Below are 24657 nucleotides of genomic sequence, written 5' to 3' on the forward strand. Positions count from 1 at the left end.
TTTCCTTTTACTCACCCCCTCTTCTTTCTCTTTTTTCTTTCTTTTTAAAATCTTTTTTCCCTTCCTGCTCTTGATTTTTTTCATTCTTCTGGTCCCATACCAAAAGGACTCATTGAAACTTTAGGCCAGAGGCACAGTAATTTAAAGAGCAAGAAAAAGTGAAAGGAAAATTAGGGTAAGGAAACAGATCCAAGAAAGCACTCAAGAAGAAGAATCAGCAGAAAAATCCTGGCAACATCAAATACCAGTCCAGCGTAACCTCTTCTAGGGATCATGTGGTAGCTACAGCAGAGGATTCCTCCTATAAAGAAATGTTAGAAATGACAGAAAGGGAATTTAAAATACAGATGATGAAAACAATGAAAGAAATTGCTGAGAAAGTGGAATACAATCAAAAAACAATGAAAGAAATTGTGGAGAAAGTGGAAAACAATCAAAAACAATGAAGGAAATTGCTGAGAAAGTGGAAAATAACCAAAAGGAAATCCAAAAACAGAATCAAATAAGGGATGAATGATACAAAGAATATAGAAAGGATATAGCAGAGCTGAAGGAACTGAAGTAGTCAATTAGGGAACTTAAGGATGCAATAGAAAGTATCAACAACAGACTAGATCATGCAGAAGAAAGAATCTCAGAGGTAGAGGATAAAGCTCTTGGGATAACTCAGATAGTTAAAGAGATGGAAAAGAAGAGAGAGAAAGCAGAACATTCACTGACAGAATTATGGGACGCTATGAAGCGTTCAAACAGACAAGTTATAGGTATCCCAGAAGGGGAAGAAGAATGCCCCAGAGGAATGGAAGTCATTCTAGAGAATATTATAAATGAAAATTTCCCAAATATCACCAGAGATTCTGACATACTCCTTTCAGAGGGATATTGGTCCCCTGGTTGCCTCAACTCAAATAGAGCTTCTCCAAGGCACATTGTGATTAATCTATCTAAAGTCAAGACAAAAGAAAAGATTTTGCATGCTGTCAGGAAGTAAAGGCCAACTGACCTACAGGGGCTAATCTATCAGGATGACCATGGACTTCTCTAATGAAACTTTTCAAGCCAGAAGACAATGGTCATCTATCTTTAATCAACTTTAACAGAACAATTTCCAACCCAGAATTCTATATAGCGCTAAGCTAAGCTTTAAAATTGACAGAGAAATCAAATCTTTTATTGATATGAAAACATTGAGGAAATTTGCCACAACAAGACCAGCTTTACAGGTAATATTTCAACCTGGTCTACACACTGACCATCACAATGGATCAACAGCAAAGTAAACACCCAGAAATTAAAGAACAGAACCTAGTTTCCACAATGATGCAAAAGACAAAACTAAGCAATGGACTTTCACAAAATAAGATGAATAGAATGCTACCACACTTATCAATTATCTCAATAATTGTCACTGGCTTGAATTCCCCACTGAAGAGGCATAGATTGGCTGATTGGATTAAAAAACACAAACCATATATTTGCTGTCTGCAGGAAACACACCTTGTGTCAAAAGACAAATCAAAACTCAGAGTCAAGAGTTGGAAGTCAATTTTTCAGGCAAACAGAATTCAGAAGAAAAGAGGGATTGCAATCTTATTTTCAGATACATGTGTATTTAAAGCAACTAAAGTCAAAAAGACAATGATGGTCACTTCATATTGGTCAAGGGAAAAATACAACAAGAAGACATTTCAATTCTGATTATTTATGCACCTAATTTCAATCCTCCCAGATTCTTGAAGCAGACCTTGCTTAGTCAGAGCAATATGATATCCTGTAACACCATAACAACAGAGGACTTCAACACCCCTTTCTCAGAACTGGACAGATCCTCTAAACAGAAATTAAACAAAGATATTATAGATTTAAATGAGACCATAGAACAATTGTGCTTGATAGACATATACAAAACACTCCATCCCCAAAATAAAGAATATACATTCTTCTCATCATCCCACGGAACAATCTCCAAGATTGATCATATCCTAGGACACAAAGCAAACCTCAAGAGAATCAAAAGAATTGAAATTCTACCCTGCATCTTCTCAGACCACAAGGCACTAAAAGTGGAACTCAACTCCAACAAAAACGTTCAACCCCACACAAAGGCATGGAAGTTAAACAACCTTATGCTGAATGACGGTGGAGAAATAAAAAAGGAAATCATTAACTTCCTTGAGTATAACAACAATGAAGACACAAGCTACCAAAACCTATGGGATACAACAAAAGCAGTACTAAGAGGAAAATTTATCACTTTAGAAGCCTACATTCGAAAAACAGAAAGAGAGCACATCAACAAACTCACAAGCCATCTTATGGAGTTGGAAAAAGGAGAACAATCTAAGCCTAAACCCAGGAGAAGAAAAGAAATATCCAAAATTAAATCAGAGATTAATAAAATTGAAAACAAAAGAATCATTCAGAAAATTAATGAAACAAGGAGTTGGTTTTCTGAAAAAATAAATAAAATCGATAAACCTTTGGCCAGACTAACTAGAAATAAAAAAGTAAAATCTCCAGTAACCTCAATCAGAAATGATAAAGGGGAAATAACAACCGATGCCACAGAGATACAAGAGATCATCTCTGAATACTACCAGAAACTTTATGCCCAGAAATTTCACAATGTGAAAGAATATTGGAATATTTGGAATCACACCCTCTCCCTCAACATAGCCCAGATGAAATAGATCTCCTTTACAGACCAATTTCAAGCATCTGAGATTAAAGAAACAATAAAAAATCTCCCAACAAAAAAATGCCCTGGTCCGGATGGCTTCACACCAGAATTTTTTTTTTTGCAGTTTTTGGATGGGGCTGGGTTTGGACCCACCACCTCTGGCATAGGGGGCTGGTGTTCTACTCCTTTGAGCCACAGGCACTGCCTGATTCACACCAGAATTCTATCAAACCTTCAAAGAAGAGCTTATTCCTATACTGCAGAAATTATTCAAAAAATTGAGGAAAGAATTGAGGAAGGAATCTTCCCCAACACGTTCTATGAAGCAAACATCACTCTGATACCAAAACCGGGAGAAGACCCAACTAAAAAGGAGATTTTCAGACCAATTTCACTAATGAATATAGATGCAAAAATTCTCAACAACATCTTAGCCAATAGATTACAGCTTATCATCAAAAAATTCATACATCATGATCAAGTAGGTTTCATCCCAGGGATGCAAGGCTGGTTTAATACGTGTAAGTCCATAAACGTTATTCACTGTATCAACAGAAGTGAAACCAAGAACCTCTCAATAGATGCAGAAAAAGCATTCCATAAAATCCAGCATCCTTTTCTAATTAGAACACTGAGGAGTATAGGTATAGGTGGCACATTTCTTAAACTGATCACAGCTATCTATGACAAACCCACAGCTAATATTTTACTGAATGGAGTAAAACTGAAAGCTTTTCCTCTTAGAACTGGAACCAGTCAAGTTGTCCTCTGTTACCATTACTATTCAACATAGTGCTAGAAGTTCTAGCCAATACAATTAGACAAGACAAGAAAATAAAGGGCATCCAAATCAGAGCAGAAGAGGTCAAACTCCCCTTTTTCCTGATGATATGATCTTATCAACCACAAGACTTTTGGAAGTCATCAAAAAATACAGTAATGTCTCAAGATATAAAATCACAAGTCAGTTGCCTTTGTAGACACCAATAACAGCCAAGATGAGAGGTTAATTAAGGACACAACTCCTTTTACCATGGCCCCAAAGAAAATGAAATACTTAGAAACAAAAGAGGTGAAGGACCACTATAAAGAAAATTATGAAACCCTAAGAAAGGAAATAGCAGAGGACATTAACAAATGGAAGAACATACCATGCTCATGGCTGGGAAGAATTAATATTGTTAAAATGTCCATACTTCCCAGAGCAATTTACCAATTCAACGCCATCCCTATTAAAATACCAACATCTTGTTTTCAAGACATGGGAACAAATGATTCTGCGTTTAATATGGAAATATAAAAAACCCTGTATAGTTAGGGCAGTTCTTAGTAATAAAAACAAAGCCAGGGTTATCATCATACCAGATTTTAGACTGTATTACAAGGCCATAGTGGTCAAGACAACATGGTACTGGCATAAAAATAGAGACATAGACATTTGGTATTGAATAGAAAAACAGGAAATGAACAGCCACCTAATCTTTGATAAACCAAACAGAGCATCCACTGGGGGAAATTCAATAAATGGTGCGGGGAGAATTGGATATCCACATGTAAAAGACTGAAAGTGGACTTGTACTTTTCTCCAATCACAAAAATTGATTCAAGAAGGATGAAGGACTTAAATTTAAGACATGAAATAATAAAAGTCCTCAAAGAAAGAATAGGAAAAATACTGGAAGATATCAGCCTGGGGAAAGACTTTACGAGGAAGACTGCCATGGCAATAGCAACAACAGCAAAAATGAACAAATGGAATTTAATTAAACTGAAAAGCTTCTGTACAACCAAGGAGACAACAACAAAAACAAATAGGCAACCTACCCAATGGGAAAAGATATTTGCACATTTTGAATCAGACAAAAGCTTAATAACCAGGGTCTATACAGAACTTCAATTAATCCACAAGAAAAAACCCAACAATCTCATACATTAATGGGGAAGAGAAATGAATAGAATCTTCTCTAAAGACTACAGATGAATGGCTAGCAAACACATGAGAAAATGCTCATCATTACTAATTATTAGAGAAATGCAAATTAAAACCACCCTGAGATACCATCTAACCCCAGTGAGAATGGCCCACACCACAAAATCTCAAAACTGCAGATGCTGGCGCGGTTGTGGAGAGAAAGGAACATTTTTACACTGCTTGGAGAGAAAGGAACATTTTTACACTGCTGATAGGACTGCAAACTAATGCAACCTTTTTGGAAGGAAGTATGGAGAAAACTCAAAGAATTCAACCTAGACCTCCCATTTGATTCTGTAATCCCATTACTGGGCATCTATCCAGAAGGAAAAAACAACAGCCTTTTATTATAAAGACACCTGTACTAGGTTGTTTATCGTAGTCCAATTTACAATCGCTAAAATGGGAAACAGCCTAAATGTCCTTCAACCCAGGAATGGATTGGTAAGCTGTGGTATATGTATACCACGGAATAGTATTCAGCTGTTCAAAAAAATGAAGATTTTGCAGCATTTGTACTAACCTGGATGGAGGTGGAACACATTATTCTTAGTGAAGCATCACAGGAATGAAGAAGTGTGAATCCTATGTATCCAACTTTGATATGAGGACAATTAATGACAATTAATGACATAGTGGGGCATGGGGGGAAGGGGAGACCAGACAGAGAAGGAGAAATGGGATGAGGTAAAGGAAAAGAAGAAAAAAAGAAAAGAAAAGAAAATAGTGACTAATTCTCACATAAATTGAATTTAATTTTGACCAAAGTACATTACCTAAACATTAATTTTTAATTCAACTTGTTAATATGTTATTTAGGATATTGCATCCTCATTTATAAGTGAAATATGTTTGTAATTTCCTCTTTATAATAATGTATTTTCTCCAATTTTAATATCAGGTGTATCCAGATTAAGTAGAATGATTTTAAAGTATTTCTTCTTTTTCTGTTGTCTGTAAGATTTGGCATGATCTGTTTTTCGAAATTGTCTTTTACTTTTATTTATAAATATTAGTGGTCTATTTTTTGAGACTTCAGAAAAATAATAATAAGAAGAAGTTAACTCATGACTCCATACTGAACCACAGAGACAAAGCATTCTATAATAGACATACTCTTATTTGACAATGTGACTGTTACTTTCTTTGCATTATTATTATTATTGTTATTGCTTAATATTTTGGTGCAGCAATCATCAGATTTCTTTCCTGAATGTATTTATCTTTGTTTGCTCTTTATGAGGCTTTTGTTTCTAGTCCTTATCTTAAACATTGTTATTGTTATTATATTTTAAGCCTTTTTAATTTTGTGAAGGCAAAAAGTGGAAACCTAATAAACACATGTATATGTAAAAAAAAATTCTACTTAGACATGCTGATTCTGGAAATATTAAAGGCCACAGACTTTATTTATTTTTTAAATAATTATTTTTTATTAATTCATAACTTTGTACATTAATGCATTTATGGGGTTCAGGATACTGCTTCAATATACAATGTGAAATGCTTACATTGAACTAAGTAACACATCCATCACAATTATACTCATTTCTTAATAGTTTTTTTTTTTTTTTTTTGGTAGAGACAGAGTCTCACTTTATGGCCCTTGGTAGAGTGCCATGGCCTCACACAGCTCACAGCAACCTCCAACTCGGGGGCTTAAGCGATTCTCCTGCCTCAGCCTCCCGAGTAGCTGGGACTACAGGCGCCCGCCACAACGCCCGGCTAATTTCTTAATAGTTTTGAAATGTACCATTGCATCATGCACATTAGGTGAGGTCCCCCCAATACCCTCCTTCCTCCCATATCCCCCCTCCCCTCCCCCTCTCTCCTCTTCCCTTCTACTTTCTGAACTATAGTTATGTTTTGCCATTCATATGAGTGTATAGGTGGTTATATATTGATTTCATAGTAGTATTGAGTACATTGGATACTTTTTTTTCCATTCTTGAGATACTTTACTAAGAAGAATATGTTCAAGCTCCATCCAGGTAAACATAAAAGATGTGACGTCTTTATCTTTTTTATGGCTGCATAATATTCCATGATGTACATATACTACAATTTGTTAATCCATTCATGGGTCGATGGGCACTTGGGCTGTTTCCATGTCTTCGCTAAAGGCAAAAGACTTTAAATATGAAATGGAGTTCTTTCCAGAGACTTATTCTGTGTCATTACTTGCAAGCAAAAGCTTAGAAACCTCCAAATTGTCCAACTGTAGTGAAATGGTATGTAACTCATGGATCTTTCTTCTGATATATGTTAGAAAGGTAAATGTTTATAAATAGCAAATTATAACATAGAGACAGCTCCTGTCATAAGATTAAATGAAAAAACATATAAAATTGCACCTTTAGTACTTTCTCAACAAAGTAAAAGACAAAAGCAATAAAAAAAAATAGGAGAGAAGTGATGTAAAATTTCAAAATATTATCAGTGGTTATCTTTAAATGGAGGGATAATGAGTGTTTTGTTTTCTTCTTTTTCCTCCTAGTTTATGTTTTACAAGTTTAATGCAGTGAACATGTATTGCGAAACAAGCAGGTAAACAAATAAACCAGCACGTAAAAACTAAAGAACAAAGGATTTATCCCAGTAATGAATAATCACTTACTGTCAGAATCTTTAGACCCAGTTCCAGGTGGTTGATTTTGGAGAAGTCCCCTAATCTACCTGTGCCCAGTTTCCCCTTCTAAAGTTACTCTTGCTCTCTTAGTCCCCACAAAACCTGTGTCTTCTTGGTTCAGCTTTCTGGACGTGCAGGTCAATCCCTGTAAGTGAGCTGCTTCCAAATGTGAGCTTGAGAATAGTCCCTGAAACTCAGAGTAGGGGACTCTTCCCAGATCTTGTCAGCATTTCTTGTCATTGGATGGGACCTCTTAGTCATTGACTGAGCTGCTAGTTGAGCTTTGGTATAATGCTGTTCTTTTAGTGGTTCCATTTTTTGGTTTGAATCATCTTCCATACCTGTCCTAACTAATTAATTAGGTCACCCTGTAGGAAATACTGGCCACTACCTCTTTCCAGTTTGCAGCTCTGTCCTTGGACAGCTGGTCCCATTGTAGTCCTGTCGCATCAACCATTCTCCATTTTTTAAACAAGCTAGCAATGCTGAGTATCCATCCTGCCTGAAATTTGAGTTATTCAAAATTATAATAGAAGAGTCCAATTGTGAAGGCATTTAGAAGAGCTTGGGGTTGTACTCTGGGGAAGTTTCTTTTAGTGAGTGGAGCATTTACTCAAGCCAATGAATCTCCATGAAGCCCTCTTTATGTCCCTGTTCCTCAGGCTATAGATAAAAGGGTTCAGCATGGGGGTGACCATCGTGTATACTACAGATGCCACCATTCCAGTATCTTCCGAGAGCGAGGATGAGGGCTGTAAATATATCAAAAAGAGGGTCCCATAGAAGAGTGTGACCACTGACAGGTGAGAGCCACAGGTAGAGAAAACTTTGTGCTTCCCCCCAGCAGAAGGGATCCTGAGGATGGTGTGCATGATGTGGGCATAAGAGACCAAGACACAGGTGAGAGGGATCACACCTGAGAGAACTCCTTCAGTTAACATTGTGACCTGAAAGATATGAGTGTCTGAACAAGCAAGTTTGAGAAGAGGGGGCACATCACAGAAAAAGTGTGGGATGGAATGGGAGGCACAGAATGAGAACTGAGCCATTAGAAAAGTAAGTGAGAAAGCCAGGATGTGGGAGCAGAGCCCGGATGCCAGCACCAGTGTCAGGCAGCGCTGGGGATGCATGACCATGGTGTAGTGCAGAGGAAGGCAGATGGCCACGTAGCGATCATATGCCATCACGGCCAGCAGGAAGTCGTCCATCAGGGCCAAGGTCATGAAGAAGTACATCTGCATGAGGCAGCCGGTGTAGGAGATGGTGTGATGCTGTGTCTGGATGTTCACCAGCACCTTGGGGACAATGGTGCAGGTGAAGCAGGTATCGATGAAAGACAGGTTGGCCAGGAAGAAGTACATGGGGGTGTGGAGGTGCTGGTCAGAGGCAATGGCCAGGAGGATGAGCAGGTTCCCCAACATAGTGACCAGGTACATGGCCAGGAAGAGCCCAAACAGAAGGTGCTGCTGAGCAGGGTGTTCAGAGAAGCCCAGGAGCAGGAAGTCAGAGATGGTAGTTTGGTTTCTAATTTCCCTTTAAAGTAGAAGAATTGGAGGAAAATCTTTCTTAATATAACTAGACTCCAGATACTTGGATAATTTAAGACATTTTGTCTGTCTTCTGTGTTCCTCTTATAGGTCACAGAGATTCACTGCTATGTCTTGATGGTAGACTTGTAAACATAAGGACAGGAGAATATAGACATGAGAACTGTGGACAATGATAATGGGAGATCTTGTTGGGTAGTGAATTTTGCATTTTATATTTATTACGTTGTGTTCAGTTGATGAAGCAGAGCTTGAGATAAGCTGAGATGACTGACTACATCTCTACCTCCCCTTTTCGTTCCCTTTTTTAAATATTGGAAAGCTATCAGTTTCATAGGCTTGTGAAATTTGAATAAAATACCTTGAGCATAAGCATTTACTAGAAAATTATTAAGCAGACGTTTGTGAGTGCGTGAGCATGTGCTATGTGTTGGGGGAGAGAAAAATTGATTTATTTAGGTCATAGCTGGGACTTAGGTATTCTTGATATGATGAAAATATCTACCCTGTTTTTCTGTTGAAGACCCTTCAAATAAAATAACTGTATATACTCAAAATTGTGTTACAAATATAAGAGCTCATCATCATTATCATCAACAGCATTACCAACATCCCAAGCCACTGGAAGTGTCGGGTTTGGCATCTTATCGACTAGATGGAAATCCTTTGTCTGCCTTTCCTAACTGTGTAATTTTATGCAATTTACACACCCTTTTATTCTCTCTGAGCTTCAGTTTTTGTGGACTGTAAATGATGTACACATTTTGTATTATTGCAGATAATAAATGAGATCAGAAATCCAAAGTGCTAGCATAGGTTAGGCATTCAATATATTGTGATAGTAGTTCTTATTATTATTAGTAGTAGATCAAGTGAAATATGGAGTTTCTAATGCCCTGGAACATGTTAGATGACAAACTTCCCAGCTGTAACCCTAGATTACCCTCTCCATTTTGGGTAACTTATTTCTTCTGAGCCTCATTTTCTTCATTTTGAGATGTTGTGATGTATAATTAGACCCTTTTGTTAAGGAAAATGAAAAAAAGTTATTTAGATGTGGTGGCATGTACCTGTAGTCCCAGCTGCTCAGGAGGCTAAAGCAGGAGGATCACTTGAACCCAGGAGTTCAAGGTCGCTGTGAGCTGTGATTTCACCACTCCAGTCTAGCCTGAGTGAGAGAGCGAGACCCTGTATAAAAAAAAAAAATGTAGACATAAACCTGCCATACACAACTGTTGAAAGCATCAAAATGTTGCAATCAATAAAAGCCTTTTCAGGACCTATGATTTTAAAATCTGAGTGAGAAATTCTAACTGGTGCAATTGGATGGTAAACAGACTGCCAGCCTGTCCTATGCTAGTGTCATATTGTTGGATGTGGTGATAAAACACATTCCTTCTGGGTCTAACAAACCTTCATGGGGCTGTGGTGTTGAATAAGTTGGTTGGTCTTTCTGGCTTCATTTTCTGCATCTGCTTGAAGAGGGAAGGAACAATGCCTACCTCATAGCATCGTAAGAATACAATTAGATAAAGATTATGTAGAACGGTAACAATTACTGGCTCACATCTAAGGCTCATCCAATGTTAATTTTTCTTGATATTCTCATTTCTTTTGATAGGGTTAGCAGGATAAGGGTGCTTTCTAGGACAAACAACTGGTCCTTTGCATTTGCCCAGGACTTTTCTGCTTTTAAAATGGAAGGTCCCAATTCTGAGAATCCCCTGGGTAACTGGAATGACTGGTCACCCTATCTGTCACTTTTCATGGTGTACATCTGTGGGAAGTTGATTAATTTTTTTAAATTTCAAAATTATGAGGGGGGTTTACAATATTTTTATTGCATGCATGCCTTATATAAGGCTTAAGTTGGGGTTTTTAGTGTGCCCATCACCAGAATACTCTTCACTGTACTCACTGCCACGTGCAGGCTCAGGCTTGAGTTACAGCTGTAGCATCTTGGTCAAGTCATTTAACTTCAATTACATAATGAACCTAAATGTGTCTACTTCACGTGATTCTGCAGTTCAAATTAAAGAAAAAAGAAACAGGAGATCAGGTCATGTTGAACTATTAGTTGTTATAGAGTTTTTTTTTGAGACAGTGTCTCACTCTGTCACCCTGGGTCTAGCATGCCCTGGTGTCAGCTCACAGCATCTCAAACTCCTGGGCTCAAATGATCCTCTTCCCTCCACCTCCTGATTAGCTGGAACTATAGGCGCCATTAGTTTTTCTATTTTTAGTAGAGATTTATCGTTCTTGCTCAGGCTGGTCTCAAAATTGTGAGCTCAACCAATCCCCCTGCCTCTCAGAATGCTAGGATTACAGGCATAAGCCACCCTGCCTGGCCTGTCAGTTGTTATAGAGACTGTTACTGTGCATAAATAGTGACAAAGAATGATTCTGAAAGCCTCTCCTGATTGAGTGGCTTGAGAATGAATTGTCCTTGCATAGTACAGCGGTCCTGGGCACTGTTATTACCCGGTTACTGTATCTTGGCAGTTGCCAGGAACTTGGGAGTGGCTGATGCACATTGATTCAGGCTGGATTTTCAGGGAGTTCATGAATTGTGAACCAAAGTCTTTCTCATGGTGATCAGGAGAGTCAGGTTGTATTTGGCTGAGAGGGAGGAAAAGGCAGTAAAGGAGGAAGGAATGGGGAGACGCTGTGGGGTGTGTGTGTGTGTGTGTGTGTGTGACTAATGTTCCCATCTGCACCCTCACTCACCTCTTACCTGGAAATTCTGACCATCCTGAGATCCTGACCCCTTCACTGGAGTTGAGCCTGCCTCTTCTACTCTGTTTGTTCTGCCTCTTCTACTTCTCTCCAAGAGCACTGAGGATGGTGGGGGGTGCTCAGTGTTCTTCCTTTCCTAACAGCAGCACAGACTGAAGACTCAGACTGAAGCAACCTGTCGTCAGATGCAGGAGCCAGGAAGAGCCGTGGGCTTTTCACATGCAGAGTCTCCTGGGATCCAATCCCAGACCTCCTACTTTGAGACAAGCTGGGGCAAATGTCCAATGTCCCAGCTGTCCCCTCTGGACTGTGGTCCCCTGAGTCCCAGCAGCATCAGTGATGCCTCAATTCAGAGTGACCAGGGGTGGGATCTCCTGCTGCTGGCTTTTCCCTCAGGTGAGCTATAGGTGGGTTTTGTCATCTTCTGTTATCTGTGCCATGACTTATTCAGGAAGCCCACACTATTCTCATTAGAGCCCAGCCTGCATGGATGAAATACAGTAAGTTCTAAAATAAGAAAAATGTAGAGAATAAAACATATCAGAGGTCAAAATCTTTACCTTCAAATGTTATATGGTAGAATGAACTTTTTTATTCTCTATGACCCAGGGAGCATGGCCAGTATAACATCTCTTCTAGATAATATTTACACTCTATATTTGGTGCAGGTGTATCCCTGAATTTATTTATGTTGCAAGTATATCTTACGTGCAAAAGAATGTATAGAACACATATGTGCTGTTTAAATAATGTTAGTGAAATTAATGCCCCTTCTCCCATTATTCAGTGGAAATAGTATATGGCTCAGTTCTTTTGAGGGCCTGTTTGTGTCTGTTTATGATCACATCCCTTTCAGAGAAACCCTGATCTATCATGAATATTGTGGACCATTTTCTTATTTTTCTCTGTAGTATTGCCACATTTGCATATATGTCTAAATTAGACACAGCATAGTTGAGATTTGTCTGTTCTGTCCCTTTTATAAATTGAATTGCACTTTTTTTACATTCTTCGGTTGCTTATTTTGTTCAACATTATTTATTCATGTAGGTTCATTCCTGTGCAGCTGAAGAGCATTCATGTCATTACTATTCTGTACTGGTTAAGGATCTCTTATTATAAACTTTTTGCCTACTGAATTTCAGAATTCAGAACTTTTGGATTTGAAATTATTTGTATGTCATCTCAGATTCTCTCAGCAAGTCCTAGGGTAACAAAATGTAATCAAACTGCACAAAACACAAATATATGACCCAGGAAACAATTAGAAACCAGTAGCCTGAGAATCATGTAGTAGATGCATGTTGAGAAGTAGAACAACGCTGCATGTTGCCAGCGTGTTCTGCTAATCATTGCTTTTCTTTTCTTGAAGAATCACTTTACTCTTTTTGGCATTTTATATAATTCTTGCCTGTTTTTGAACTTTGTGTAACCATACATTATATATTCTTTTCTTTTTATGTCTTCTTTTGCTCAGTATTCTACATTGGTGAGAATATGGAGATTACTGCACTTAGCAGTAGTTTGTTCATGTTCATTGCCATGAGCTGCTCCATTGCATCATGGTGCCACATCTTATGCAATCTGTTGTTGAAGGAACAGTCATCTTTTTGTTTTTGTTTTTATTTATTTATTTTTATTACATCATAGCTGTGTACATTAATGCAATCATGGGGTACAATGTGCTGGTTTTATATACAATTTGAAATATTTTCATCAAACTGGTTAACATAGCGTTCACAGTATTTTCTTAGTTATTGTGTTAACACATTTATATTCTACACCTAGCAAATGGTCGTCTTTTTGTGTATTAAACATAATGTTGTGGTGATCACTCTAGTACATGTTTCTTGTTAAGCACATGTATTCCTTTCTATTGCATACATACATAGGTGTGTAATTGCTGAATTCTAGAATGTCCATATCTTCAGTTTTGGCCTAAAATGTCAAATTTTCAAAGAGAGTGTGCCAAATGATACTTCTACCTGCAATGTGTTAGGACTCTAGTTGTACCACATCCTCCATAACACTTGGTGTCCACTTTTTTCATTGTAGACATTCTGGTGTGTGTGTGTGTGTGTGCATGTGTGTATGTTGGGATGTTTCTTGTTGGTTTGATTTTATATTTTGTTGATTAATAATGAGACCAAGTAACCTTTTAAGTACTAATTAGAATTTTCATTTCCTAATTTTGAAACTTTCTTTCAATTTTTGTTCATTTTTATTTAATTATATTTTGTTATTATGCATTTGTATAACCATTTCTAGATACTAGTCTGTTGCTGAATATATGTACTACAAATAATTTAAAAGTCTTTGTTGCTTGTTTTTTCACTCTTTTACAGTGCTATTTGCTAAATAAGTATTTCTAATTTCAATATATTGAATTCATCAATATTTTCTTTCTTTCTTTCTTTTTTTTTTTTTGTAGAGACAGAGTCTCACTTTATGGCCCTTGGTAGAGTGCCGTGGCCTCACACAGCTCACAGCAACCTCCAACTCCTGGGCTTAAGCAATTCTCTTGCCTCAGCCTCCCGAGTAGCTGGGACTACAGGCGCCCGCCACAACGCTCGGCTATTTTTTGGTTGCAGTTCAGCCGAGGCCAGGTTTGAACCCGCCACCCTCGGTATATGGGGCCGGCACCTTACCAACTGAGCCATAGGAGCCGCCCGAATTCATCAATATTTTCCTTTTTTCTTAGTGCTTTGTATATAGCTTAAGAAGCCCTTTCCTCCCTGAGTTTAAAAAAGATATTTTCCTTTTTTATAATCTCTTATAAACAGTTTATAAGTTTACCTTTAATAATTCTTTGTTTTTTTCTGTCTTTGTGTAATTAATATATTGGCTTATAGCTTGTACTTTTAAAAAATTGTTTCAGATTAATTGAGGGGACAATGAATTACATTACACTGATTGCATTTGTTAACGAAAGTCCTTCTTATAACTGTGCCCTGCCTCTAAGAGTTGTGCCTTATACCCCAACATTGTTCACTCTAAGTTGGAGCAAACCCATTTCCCTCCCTCTTGCTCTCTCCTCACTCCTTTGTTCCCCTGACCCCCAAATTGGACTAATTTGAGTTTTCCTCTTATGTAGGTATGTTTGAGACCATCTACTGGCTTCATATTAGAATTGAGTACATTTCTTGTAATATTTTACTAAAAAGATTGTATTCCAACTCTATCCAGATTAATATAAAAGATTTAAAGTCTCCATCTTTTTTTTGTTGTTGTTGTTGCAGTTTTGGCTGGGGCTGGGCTTAAACTGACATCCCTGGGATGGCACCCCACTTCTTGAGCCACAGGTGCCACCCTAAGTCTCCATCTTTTTCTTTTCTTTTCTTTTCTTTTTTTTTTTTTGAGACATAGCCTCAAGCTATTGCCCTGGGTAGAGTGCCATGGAATCACAGCTCACAGCAACCTCCAACTCCTGGGCTCAAGTGATTCTCCTGCCTCCCAAGTAGCTGGGACTACCGGTGCCTGCCACAACACCAGGCAATTCTTTTTGGTTGCAGCGGTCATTGTTGTTTGGCAGGCCGGGGGCTGGATTCCAACCCTCCAGCTCAGGTGTATGTGGCTGGTGCCTTAGTGGCTTGAGCCACAGGTGCCTAGCCAAGTCTCCATCTTTTTAATGGTTGAATAGTATTCCATGGTATGCATACACCACAGCTTGTTAATCCATTCCTGGATTGGTGGGCAACTAGGGTGTTTCCACATTTTGGAGATTGTAAACTGAACTGCAATAAATACTCTATTGCAAGTGTCCTTATGATAAAATGATTTTTTTTTTCTTCTGGGTAGATGCCTAGTAATGGATTGTGGGGTCAAATGGGAGATCTAATTTGAGGTCTTTGAGGACTCTCCATACTTCTTTCCAAAGAGTCTATATTAGTTTGCAGTCTCACCAACTGTGTGAGACTCTCCACATCCATGCCAGCATCTGCAGCTTTGAGACTTTGTGATGTGGGCCATTTTCACTGGGGTTAGGGGATATCTCAAGGTCATTTTGATTAGCATTTCTCTGATGATTAGGGATGATAAGCATTTTTTCTTGTTTGTTAGCCATCCATCTGTCTTCCTCAGAGAAAGTTCTGTTCATGTCTCTTGCCCAGTGATAAATGGGATTGTTAGTTATTTTTTTGTTGATTAATTTGAGTTCTCTATAGATCCTAGTTATCAAGCCTTTGTCAGAGTCATATCTTTTCCCATTCTGAAGGTTGTCTATCTGCTTTGATTGTTGTCTCCTTGGCTGTACAGAAGCTTTTAAGTTTAATTAAGTCCCATTTGTTTATTTTTATTGTTTTGCGATAGCCATAGATGTCTTCTTCATAAAATCTTTCTCTAGTCCAACATCTTCAAGGATTTTTATAGGATTTTTATTGTTTCATGCCTTAGATACAAATCTTTTATCTATCTTGAATCAATTTTTGTAAGTGGTGAAATGCGTGGGACGAGTTACTGTGGTTATCCAGTTCTCCCAACACTATTTATTGAATAGGGATTCTTTTCCTCAGTGTATGCTCTTGTTTGGTTTATCAAAGATTAGGTGGATGTAAAATGTTAGTTTCATTTCTTGGTTTTGTATTCAGTTCCAGATGTCTATGTTTATTTTTGTGCCAATACCAGGCTGTTTTGATCACTGTGGACTAATAATATAGCCTAAAGTCTGGTAAGGTGATGCTATGTTTTTATTACTGAGAATTGTCTTGTCTATACTTTTTTTTTCTGGTTCCATATGAAATGAAGAACTATTTTTTCTAAATCTTCAAAGTATGATGATGGTATTTTAATGGGGATTGCATTGAATCTGTAGATTGCTTTGGGAAATATATACATTTTAAGAATGTTGATTCTTCCCAGCCATGAGCATGGTATGTTCTTCCATTTGTTAATGTCTTCTGCCATTTCTTTTCTCATGGTTTCATAATTCTCTTTGTAGAGGTCCTTTACGTGTTTTGTTAGGTATAGTCCTAGGTATTTCATTTTCTTTAAAGCTACTGTGAAGGAAATTGTGTCTTTGATTAGCTTCTCAACCTGGCTGTTGTTAGCATATAAAAAAGCTACTGGTTTGTTGTCATAGATTTTGTACCCTGAGACATGATTATACTTCTTGATTACTAGCAGGAGTCTTGTGATTGAGTCTTTAGGGTTCCTTAAGATTATATCACTGGCATAGAGTGAGTGCTCAACTTCCTCTTCCCCCACGTGGATGACCTTTATATCCTTCTCTGGCATTGTTTTAGAACTTCTAGCACCATGTCGAATAGTAGTGGTAATAGAGGACATCCTTGTCTGGTTCCAGTTCTAAGTGGAAAGCTTTCAGTTTACTCCATTCCGTATATTAGCTATGGGTTTGTCGTAGAAGGCTGCAATCATTTTAAGAAATGTACCACCTAAGCCTAATTTCTTAAGTGTTCTTGTTGGAAAAGGATGTAAAATTTTTTTGAGACACAGTCTTACTACGTGGCCCTGGATAGAGTACCATGGCATCACTGCTCACAGCAACCTCAAACTCTTGGGATTAAGCAATTCTCTTGCCTCAGCCTTTCAAGTAGCTGGGACTACAGGTGCTTGCCACAATGCGTGGCTATTTTTTGGTTCCAGTTGTCATTGTTTGGCAGGGCTGGGCTGGATTCAAACCCACCAGCTCCAGGGTATGTGGCTTGTGCCCTAGCCACTGAGCCATAGCACTGAGCCAGGATGCTGAATTTTATTGAATGATTTTTCTGTATCTGTTGAGAGGATCATATGGTCTTTGTTATTGTTTCTATTGATATGGTGAATTACATTTATGAATTCGCATAAATTAAACCAACCTTGCAACTCAGGGATGAAGCCTTCTTGACAGTGATGTGTAAATTTTTAAATGTGTAGCTGTAATCTATTGGGTAGGATTTTACTGAGAATTTTTGCATATGTATTTGTTAGCGAAATTGGTCTGAAATTCTCCTTTGTGGTTGGGTCTTTTCCTGGTTTTGGTGTCAGGGTGATGTTTGCTTCATAGAATATGTTGGGGAAAGATTCTTTCCTTCTCAATGTTTTGGAATGATTTCTGCAGTATGGGTATAAACTCTTTTGAAGGTTTGATAGAATTCTGGTGTGAAGCCATCTGGTGCAGAGTAGTTTTTTGTTGGGAGAATTTTTTATTGTTTCTTTGATTTCAGTGCTTGAAATTGGTCTATTCAAGAGATCTATTTCTTCTAGGTTAAGTCTAGGAAGAGGGTGTAATTCCAAGTTTTGATCTGTTTCCTCCACTTTGTCAAATTTCTGGGTATAGAGTTTCTTGTAGTATTCAGAGATAATTTCTTGTATCTCTGTGACATCTCTTGTTATTTCTCCCTTATCATCTGATTGAGGTTATTAGAGTTTTTTTTTTTTGTTTCTAGTTAATATGTCCAAAAATTTGTTGATTTTATTTAGTTTTTTCCAAGAACCAATTTGAATTTCATTAATTTTCTGAGTGATTTTTTTTTTTTTTTTTAGACAGAGCCTCCAGCTGTCACCCTGGGTAGAATGCCGTGGCATCAGAGCTCACAGCAACCTCCAACTCCTGGGCTCAAGTGATTCTCCTGCCTCCGCCTCCCAAGTAGCTGGGATTGTAGGCACCTGCCACAATGCCTGGCTATTTTTTTTGTTGCAGCCATCATTGTTGTTTGGTGGGCCTTGGCTGGATTCAAACCCACCAGCTCAGGTGTATGTGGCTGGCACATTAGCCACTTGAGCCATAGGTGCCGAGCCAATTGTTTTTTGTTTTTAACTTCATTAAACTCTTTTTAAATTTTGGTTATTTGTTTTCTTCTGGGTTTGGAATTAGATTGGTCTCCTTTTTCATGTCCTTAAGATGGTTCATTAGTTTGCTGATGCACTCTCTTTTTGCTTTTCAGATGTAGGCATCTAATGTGATAAATTTCCCTCTTAAGGCTACTTTTGCAGTATGCCACAGATTTTAGTAAATTGCAGCTTCATTGTTGTTATGTTTGAGGTATTTAACAATTTTCTCTTTTATCTTTCTTGACCGAACCATTATTTAGGTAAGGTTGTTTAATTTTCATGCCTTTGTGTGGGGATGAATGTTTTGATGGAGTTGAGTTCCACCTTTATTGCCTTGTGGACTGAGAGGATAGAAGGTATAATTTCAATTCTTTTAAGTTTGTTGTAGTTAGATTTGCATTCTAGGATATGATCCATTTTGGAGTATGTTTCACGGGCTGATGAGAAGAATTTATGTTTTTTTAGCTTTGGGACAGTGTGTTCTGTATGTGTATTAAGCCCATTTGTTCTAGGGTCACATTTAAGCCTCTTGTATCTGTGCTTAGTTTTTGTTTGGACCATCGATACAGCTCTGTCAGAGGGGTGTTAAAGTACCTGGCTATTATGTTGTCCTGGGATATCATTTTGCTCAGACCAATCAAGGTCTGTTTCATAAATCTGGGAGCATTTAAGTTGTGTGTGTAAATATTTAGAATTGAAATGTCCTCTTGTTGTATTCATTCCTTGACCAGTATGAAGTGACCATCTTTGTCGTTCATGACTTTAGTTGCTTTCTTTTTTTTTTTTTTTTTTTTATTGTTGGGGATTCATTGAGGGTACAATAAGCAAGGTTACACTGATTGCAATTGTTAGGTAAAGTCCCTCTTGCAATCATGTCTTGCCCCCATAAAGTGTAACACACACCAAGTCCCCACCCACCTCCCTCCTTCCCTCTTTCTGTTCCCCTCCCATAACCATAATTGTCATTAATTGTCCTCATATCAAAATTGAGTACATAGGATTCATGCTTCTCCATTCTTGTGATGCTTTACTAAGAATAATGTCTTCCACTTCCATCCAGGTTAATACGAAGGATGTAAAGTCTCCATTTTTTTTAATGGCTGAATAGTATTCCATGGTATACATATACCACAGCTTGTTAATCCATTCCTGGGTTGGTGGGCATTTAGGCTGTTTCCACATTTTGGCAATGGTAAATTGAGCTGCAATAAACAGTCTAGTACAAGTGTCCTTATGATAAAAGGATTTCTTTCCTTCTGGGTAGATGCCCAGTAATGGGATTGCAGGATCAAATGGGAGGTCTAGCTTGAGTGCTTTGAGGTTTCTCCATACTTCCTTCCAGAGAGGTTGTACTAGTTTGCAGTCCCACCAGCAGTGTAAAAGTGTTCCCTTCTCTCCACATCCACGCCAGCATCTGCAGTTTTGAGATTTTGTGATGTGGGCCATTCTCACTGGGGTTAGATGATATCTCAGGTCTCTAATATATAGAGATGATGAACATTTTTTGCATGTGTTTGTTAGCCATTCGTCTGTCGTCTTTAGAGAAAGTTCTATTCATGTCTCTTGCCCATTGATATAAGGGATTGTTGGCTTTTTTCATGTGGATTAATTTGAGTTCTCTATAGATCCTAGTTATCAAGCTTTTGTCTGATTGAAAATATGCAAATATCCTTTCCCATTGTGTAGGTTGTCGCTTTGCTTTGGTTATTGTCTTCTTAGCTGTACAGAAGCTTTTCAGTTTAATGAAGTCCCATTTGTTTATTTTTGTTGTTGTTGCAATTGCCATGGCAGTCTTCTTCATGAAGTCTTTCCCCAGGCCAATATCTTCCAGTGTTTTTCCTGTGCTTTCTTGGAGGATTTTTATTGTTTCATGCCTTAAATTTAAGTCCTTTATCCATCTTGAATCAATTTTTGTGAGTGGGGAAAGGTGTGGGTCCAGTTTCAGTCTTTTACATGTAGACATCCAGTTCTCCCAACACCATTTATTGAATAGGGAGTCTTTCCCCCAAGGTAGTTCTTATTTGGTTTATCAAAGATTAGGTGGTTGTAAAATGTTAGTTTCATTTCTTGGTTTTCAATTTGATTCCAAGTGTCTATGTCTCTGTTTTTGTGCCAGTACCATGCTGTCTTGATCACTATGGCTTTGTAGTACAGACTAAAATCTGGTATGCTGATGCCCCCAGCTTTATTTTTGTTACAGAGAACTGCCTTAGCTATACGGGGTTTTTTCCGGTTCCATAGAAAATGCAGAATCATTTTTTCCAAATCTTGAAAGTACGATGTTGGTATTTTGATAGGAATGGCATTGAATAGGTAAATTGCTTTGGGAAGTATAGACATTTTAACAATGTTGATTATTCCCATCCATGAGCATGGTATGTACTTCCATTTGTTCATATCCTCTGCTATTTCCATTCTGAGGATTTCATAGTTTTCTCTATAGAGGTCCTTCACCTCCTTCGTTAGGTATACTCCTAGGTATTTCATTTTCTTTGAAACTACGGTGAAGGGAGTTGTGTTCTTAATTAGCACCTCATCTTCAGTGTTATTGGCGTATACAAAGGCTACTGACTTGTGGACATTGATTTTATATCCTGAAACATTACTGTATTTTTTGATGACTTCTAGGAGTCTTGTGGTTGAGTCTTTGGGGTTCTCTAAGTATAAGATCATGTCGTCAGCAAAGAGGGAAAGTTTGACCTCCTCTGCTCCCATTTGGATTCCCTTTATTTCCTTGTCTTGCCTAATTGTATTGGCTAGAACTTCCAGCACTACGTTGAATAGGAAAGGTGACAGAGGACCTTGTCTGGTTCCAGTTCTAAGAGGAAAAGCTTTCAGTTTTACTCCACTCAGTAAAATATTGGCTGTGGGTTTGTCATAGATAGCTTCAATCAGTTTTAGAAATGTGCCACCTATGCCTATACTCGTCAGTGTTCTAATTAGAAAAGGATGCTGGATTTTATCAAATGCTTTTTCTGCATCTATTGAGAGGATCATGTGATCTTTATTTTTGCCTCTGTTAATATGGTGGATAACGTTTATAGACTTGCGTATGTTAAACCAGCCTTGCATCCCTGGAATGAAGCCTACTTGGTCATGATGAATGACTTTTTTGATGATAAGCTGTAATCTATTGGCTAGGATTTTGTTGAGAATTTTTCCGTCTATATTCATGAGTGAGATTGTTCTGAAATTCCCCTTTTTGTTTGGGTCTTTTCCTGGTTTTGGTATCAGGGTGATGTTTGCTTCATAGAATGTGTTGGGGAAGATTTCTTCTTCCTCAATTTTTTGGAATAATTTCTGCAGTACAGGAATAAGCTCTTCCTTGAAGGTTTGATAGAATTCTGGAGTGAAGCCATCTGGACCAGGGCATTTTTTGGTTGGAAGACTTTTTATTGTTTCTTTGATCTCAGTGCTTGAAATTGGTCTGCTCAGGAGCTCTATTTCTTCCTGGCTGAGCCTAGGGAGAAGGTGTGATTCCAAATATTGATCCATTTCTTTCACATTGTCAAATTGCTGGGCATAGAGTTTCTGGTAGTATTCAGAGATGATCTCTTGTATCTCTGTGGGATCAGTTGTTATTTCCGCTTTATCATTTCTGATTGAGGTTACTAGAGATTTTACTTTTCTATTCCTCATTAGTCTGGCCAATGGTTTATCTATTTTATTTATTTTTTCAAAAAGCCAACTCCTTGTTTCATTAATTTTCTGAATGATTCTTTTGTTTTCAATTTCATTGATCTCTGATTTGATTTTGGATATTTCTTTTCTTCTACTGAGTTTAGGCTTAGATTGTTCTTCTTTTTCCAATTCCATAAGATCTCTTGTGAGATTGTTGATGTGCTCTCTTTCTGTTTTTCAAATGTAGTCATCTAAAGCCATGAATTTTCCTCTCAAAACTGCTTTTGCAGTATCCCACAGGTTTTGGTAGCTTGTCTTCATTGTTGTTATGTTCAAGGAAGTTAATGTTTTCCTGTTTTATTTCTTCCTGCACCCATCTGTCATTCAACAGAAGATTGTTTAATTTCCATGACTTTGGGTGGGGTCGAGCATTTTTGTTAGAGTTGAGTTCCACCTTTAGTTCCTTATGGTCTGAGAAGATACAAGGTGAAATTTCAATTCTTTTGATTTTGTTGATATTTGTTTTGTGTCCCAGGATATGATCAATTTTGGAGAATGTTCCATGGGGTGATGAGAAGAATGTATATTCTTTATCTTTGTAATGGAGTGTTCTATATGCGTCTATCAAGCACAGTTGTTCTAGGGTCTCATTTACATCTCTTATATCTTTGTTTAATTTCTGTTTAGAGGATCTGTCCAGCTCTGTAAGAGGAGTGTTAAAGTCCCCTGTTATGATGGTATTATCAGATATCATATTGCTCAGACTAAGTAAGGTCTGTTTCAAGAATCTGGGAGCATTTAAATTGGGTGCATAGATATTTAGAATTGAAATGTCTTCTTGTATTTTTCCCTTGACCAATATAAAGAGACCATCTTTGTCTTTTTTGACTTTAGTTGCTTTAAATCCACATGTATCTGAAAATAAGATTGCAACTCCTCTTTTCTTCTGAATTCCATTTGCCTGAAAAATTGTCTTCCAACCCTTGACTTGGAGCTTTAATTTGTCTTTTGAAGCCAGGTGTGTTTCTTGCAGACAGCAAATGGATGGCTTGTGTTTTTTAATCAGTCAACCAATCTATGTCTGTTCAGTGGGGAATTCAAGCCATTAACATTTATTGAGATAATTGATAAGTGTGGTAGTATTCTATTCGTCTTATTTGGTGAGAGTCCATTGCTTAGTTTTATCTTTTGCATCAATGTGGAGGTTAGGTTCTGTCCTTAATTTTTGAGTTCTTACTTTGCTGCTGATCCATTGTGGTGGTCAGTGTGCAGAACAGGTTGAAGTATTTCCTGTAGAGCTGGTCTTGTTGTGACGAATTTCCTCAATGTTTGTATATCCGTAAATGATTTGATTTCTCCGTCAATTTTGAAGCTTAGCTGAGCAGGGTACAGAATTCTGGGCTGGAAATTGTTCTGTTTAAGTAGATTAAAGGTAGATGACCATTGTCTTCTTGCTTGGAAAGTTTCATTAGAGAAGTCTGCGGTCACTCTGATGGATTTGCCCCTGTAGGTCAACTGGTGCTTACTCCTGGCAGCTTGCAGAATCTTTTCTTTTGTCTTGACTTTGGACAGGTTCATCACAATGTGTCTTGGAGAAGCTCGGTTAGAGTTGAGGCGACCTGGGGTCCGATATCCCTCTAAAAGCAGTGTGTCAGAATCTTTGGTGATATTTGGGAAATTTTCTTTCTTTTTTTTTTTTTTTGTAGAGACAGAGTTTTACTTTATGGCCCTCGGTAGAGTGCCGTGGCCTGACACAGCTCACAGCAACCTCCAACTTCTGGGCTTAAGCGATTCTCTTGCCTCAGCCTCCCGAGTAGCTGGGACTACAGGCGCCCGCCACAACGCCCGGCTATTTTTTGGTTGCAGTTTCGCCGGGGCTGGGTTTGAACCCGCCACCCTCGGTACATGGGGCCGGCGCCTTACCGACTGAGCCACAGTCGCTGCCCGAGAAAATTTTCTTTTATAATATTCTCTAGTATGCCTTCCATTCCTCTGGGGCATTCTTCTTCCCCTTCTGGAATTCCTATAACTCATATGTTGGAACGCTTCATGAAGTCCCATAATTCTGACAGTGAACGTTCTGCTTTCTCTCTCTTCTTTTCTGCCTCTTTTACTATCTGAGTTATCTCAAAAACTTTGTCTTCTACCTCTGAAATTCTTTCTTCTGCATGGTCTAACCTGTTGCTGATACTTTCCATTGCATGTTTAAGTTCCCTGATTGACTGTTTCATTTCCTTCAGTTCTGCTATATCCTTTTTATATTCTTCATATCATTCGTTTCTTATTTGATTCTGTTTTTGAATTTCCTTTTCATTATTTTCCACTTTATTAGCAGTTTTCTTCATTGTTTCCATCATTTCTTTCATTGTTTTCAACATGTGTATTCTAAATTCCCTTTCTGTCATTCCTAACATTTCTGTATAGGTGGAATCATCTGCAGTAGCTACTTCGTGGTCCCTTGGCGGCGTTGTTCTGGACTGGTTCTTCATGTTGCCTGGAGTTTTCTGCTGAGTCTTCCTCATGAGTGATTTCTTTTATCTGTTTCCTTGTCCTAATTTTCCTTTCACTTCCTCTTGCTCTTTAAGTTCTCATGCCTGTGGACTAAGAGTTACAGGACCAGAAGCGTGAGAAGTTTGAAGAGCAAAAAAGGGATGAAAGAAAGGAGGACCGAGTGATAAGAAAAAAAAAGGAAAAATAGAGAAAG

The 24657-nt window shown here is 38.0% G+C and overlaps 1 protein-coding gene across 1 annotated transcript; it reads right to left on the bottom strand.

The window, feature by feature from the left end:
- Positions 1–7874: 7874 nt before the first annotated feature.
- LOC128596129 (olfactory receptor-like protein OLF4) lies at positions 7875–16847 on the bottom strand. The gene is made up of 3 exons (XM_053605556.1): positions 16651–16847; positions 11310–11447; positions 7875–8814 (listed from the first exon to the last, which is right to left on the bottom strand). Exons 1-3 carry the CDS (start codon positions 16845–16847, stop codon positions 7875–7877), a joined length of 1275 nt encoding a protein of 424 aa, XP_053461531.1.
- Positions 16848–24657: the final 7810 nt, after the last annotated feature.

The sequence above is a fragment of the Nycticebus coucang genome, chromosome 2 (genome assembly GCF_027406575.1).
Source record: "Nycticebus coucang isolate mNycCou1 chromosome 2, mNycCou1.pri, whole genome shotgun sequence".
In the NCBI taxonomy this organism is placed as follows: domain Eukaryota; kingdom Metazoa; phylum Chordata; class Mammalia; order Primates; family Lorisidae; genus Nycticebus; species Nycticebus coucang.

What these genes read in the sequence shown, in the direction of transcription:
- LOC128596129 (XM_053605556.1), bottom strand. Translation starts at nt 16,847, where the DNA reads ATGTCCTCTATTACCACTACTATTCGACATGGTGCTAGAAGTTCTAAA. An exon ending in AAGTATAATCATGTCTCAGG is followed by an intron (nt 11,448 to 16,650) that starts GTACAAAATCTA and finishes CCTCCCTCTCAG; the next exon opens with CCAAATACAACCTGACTCTC. An exon ending in TGCCAAGATACAGTAACCGG is followed by an intron (nt 8,815 to 11,309) that starts GTAATAACAGTG and finishes TCTACTTTAAAG; the next exon opens with GGAAATTAGAAACCAAACTA.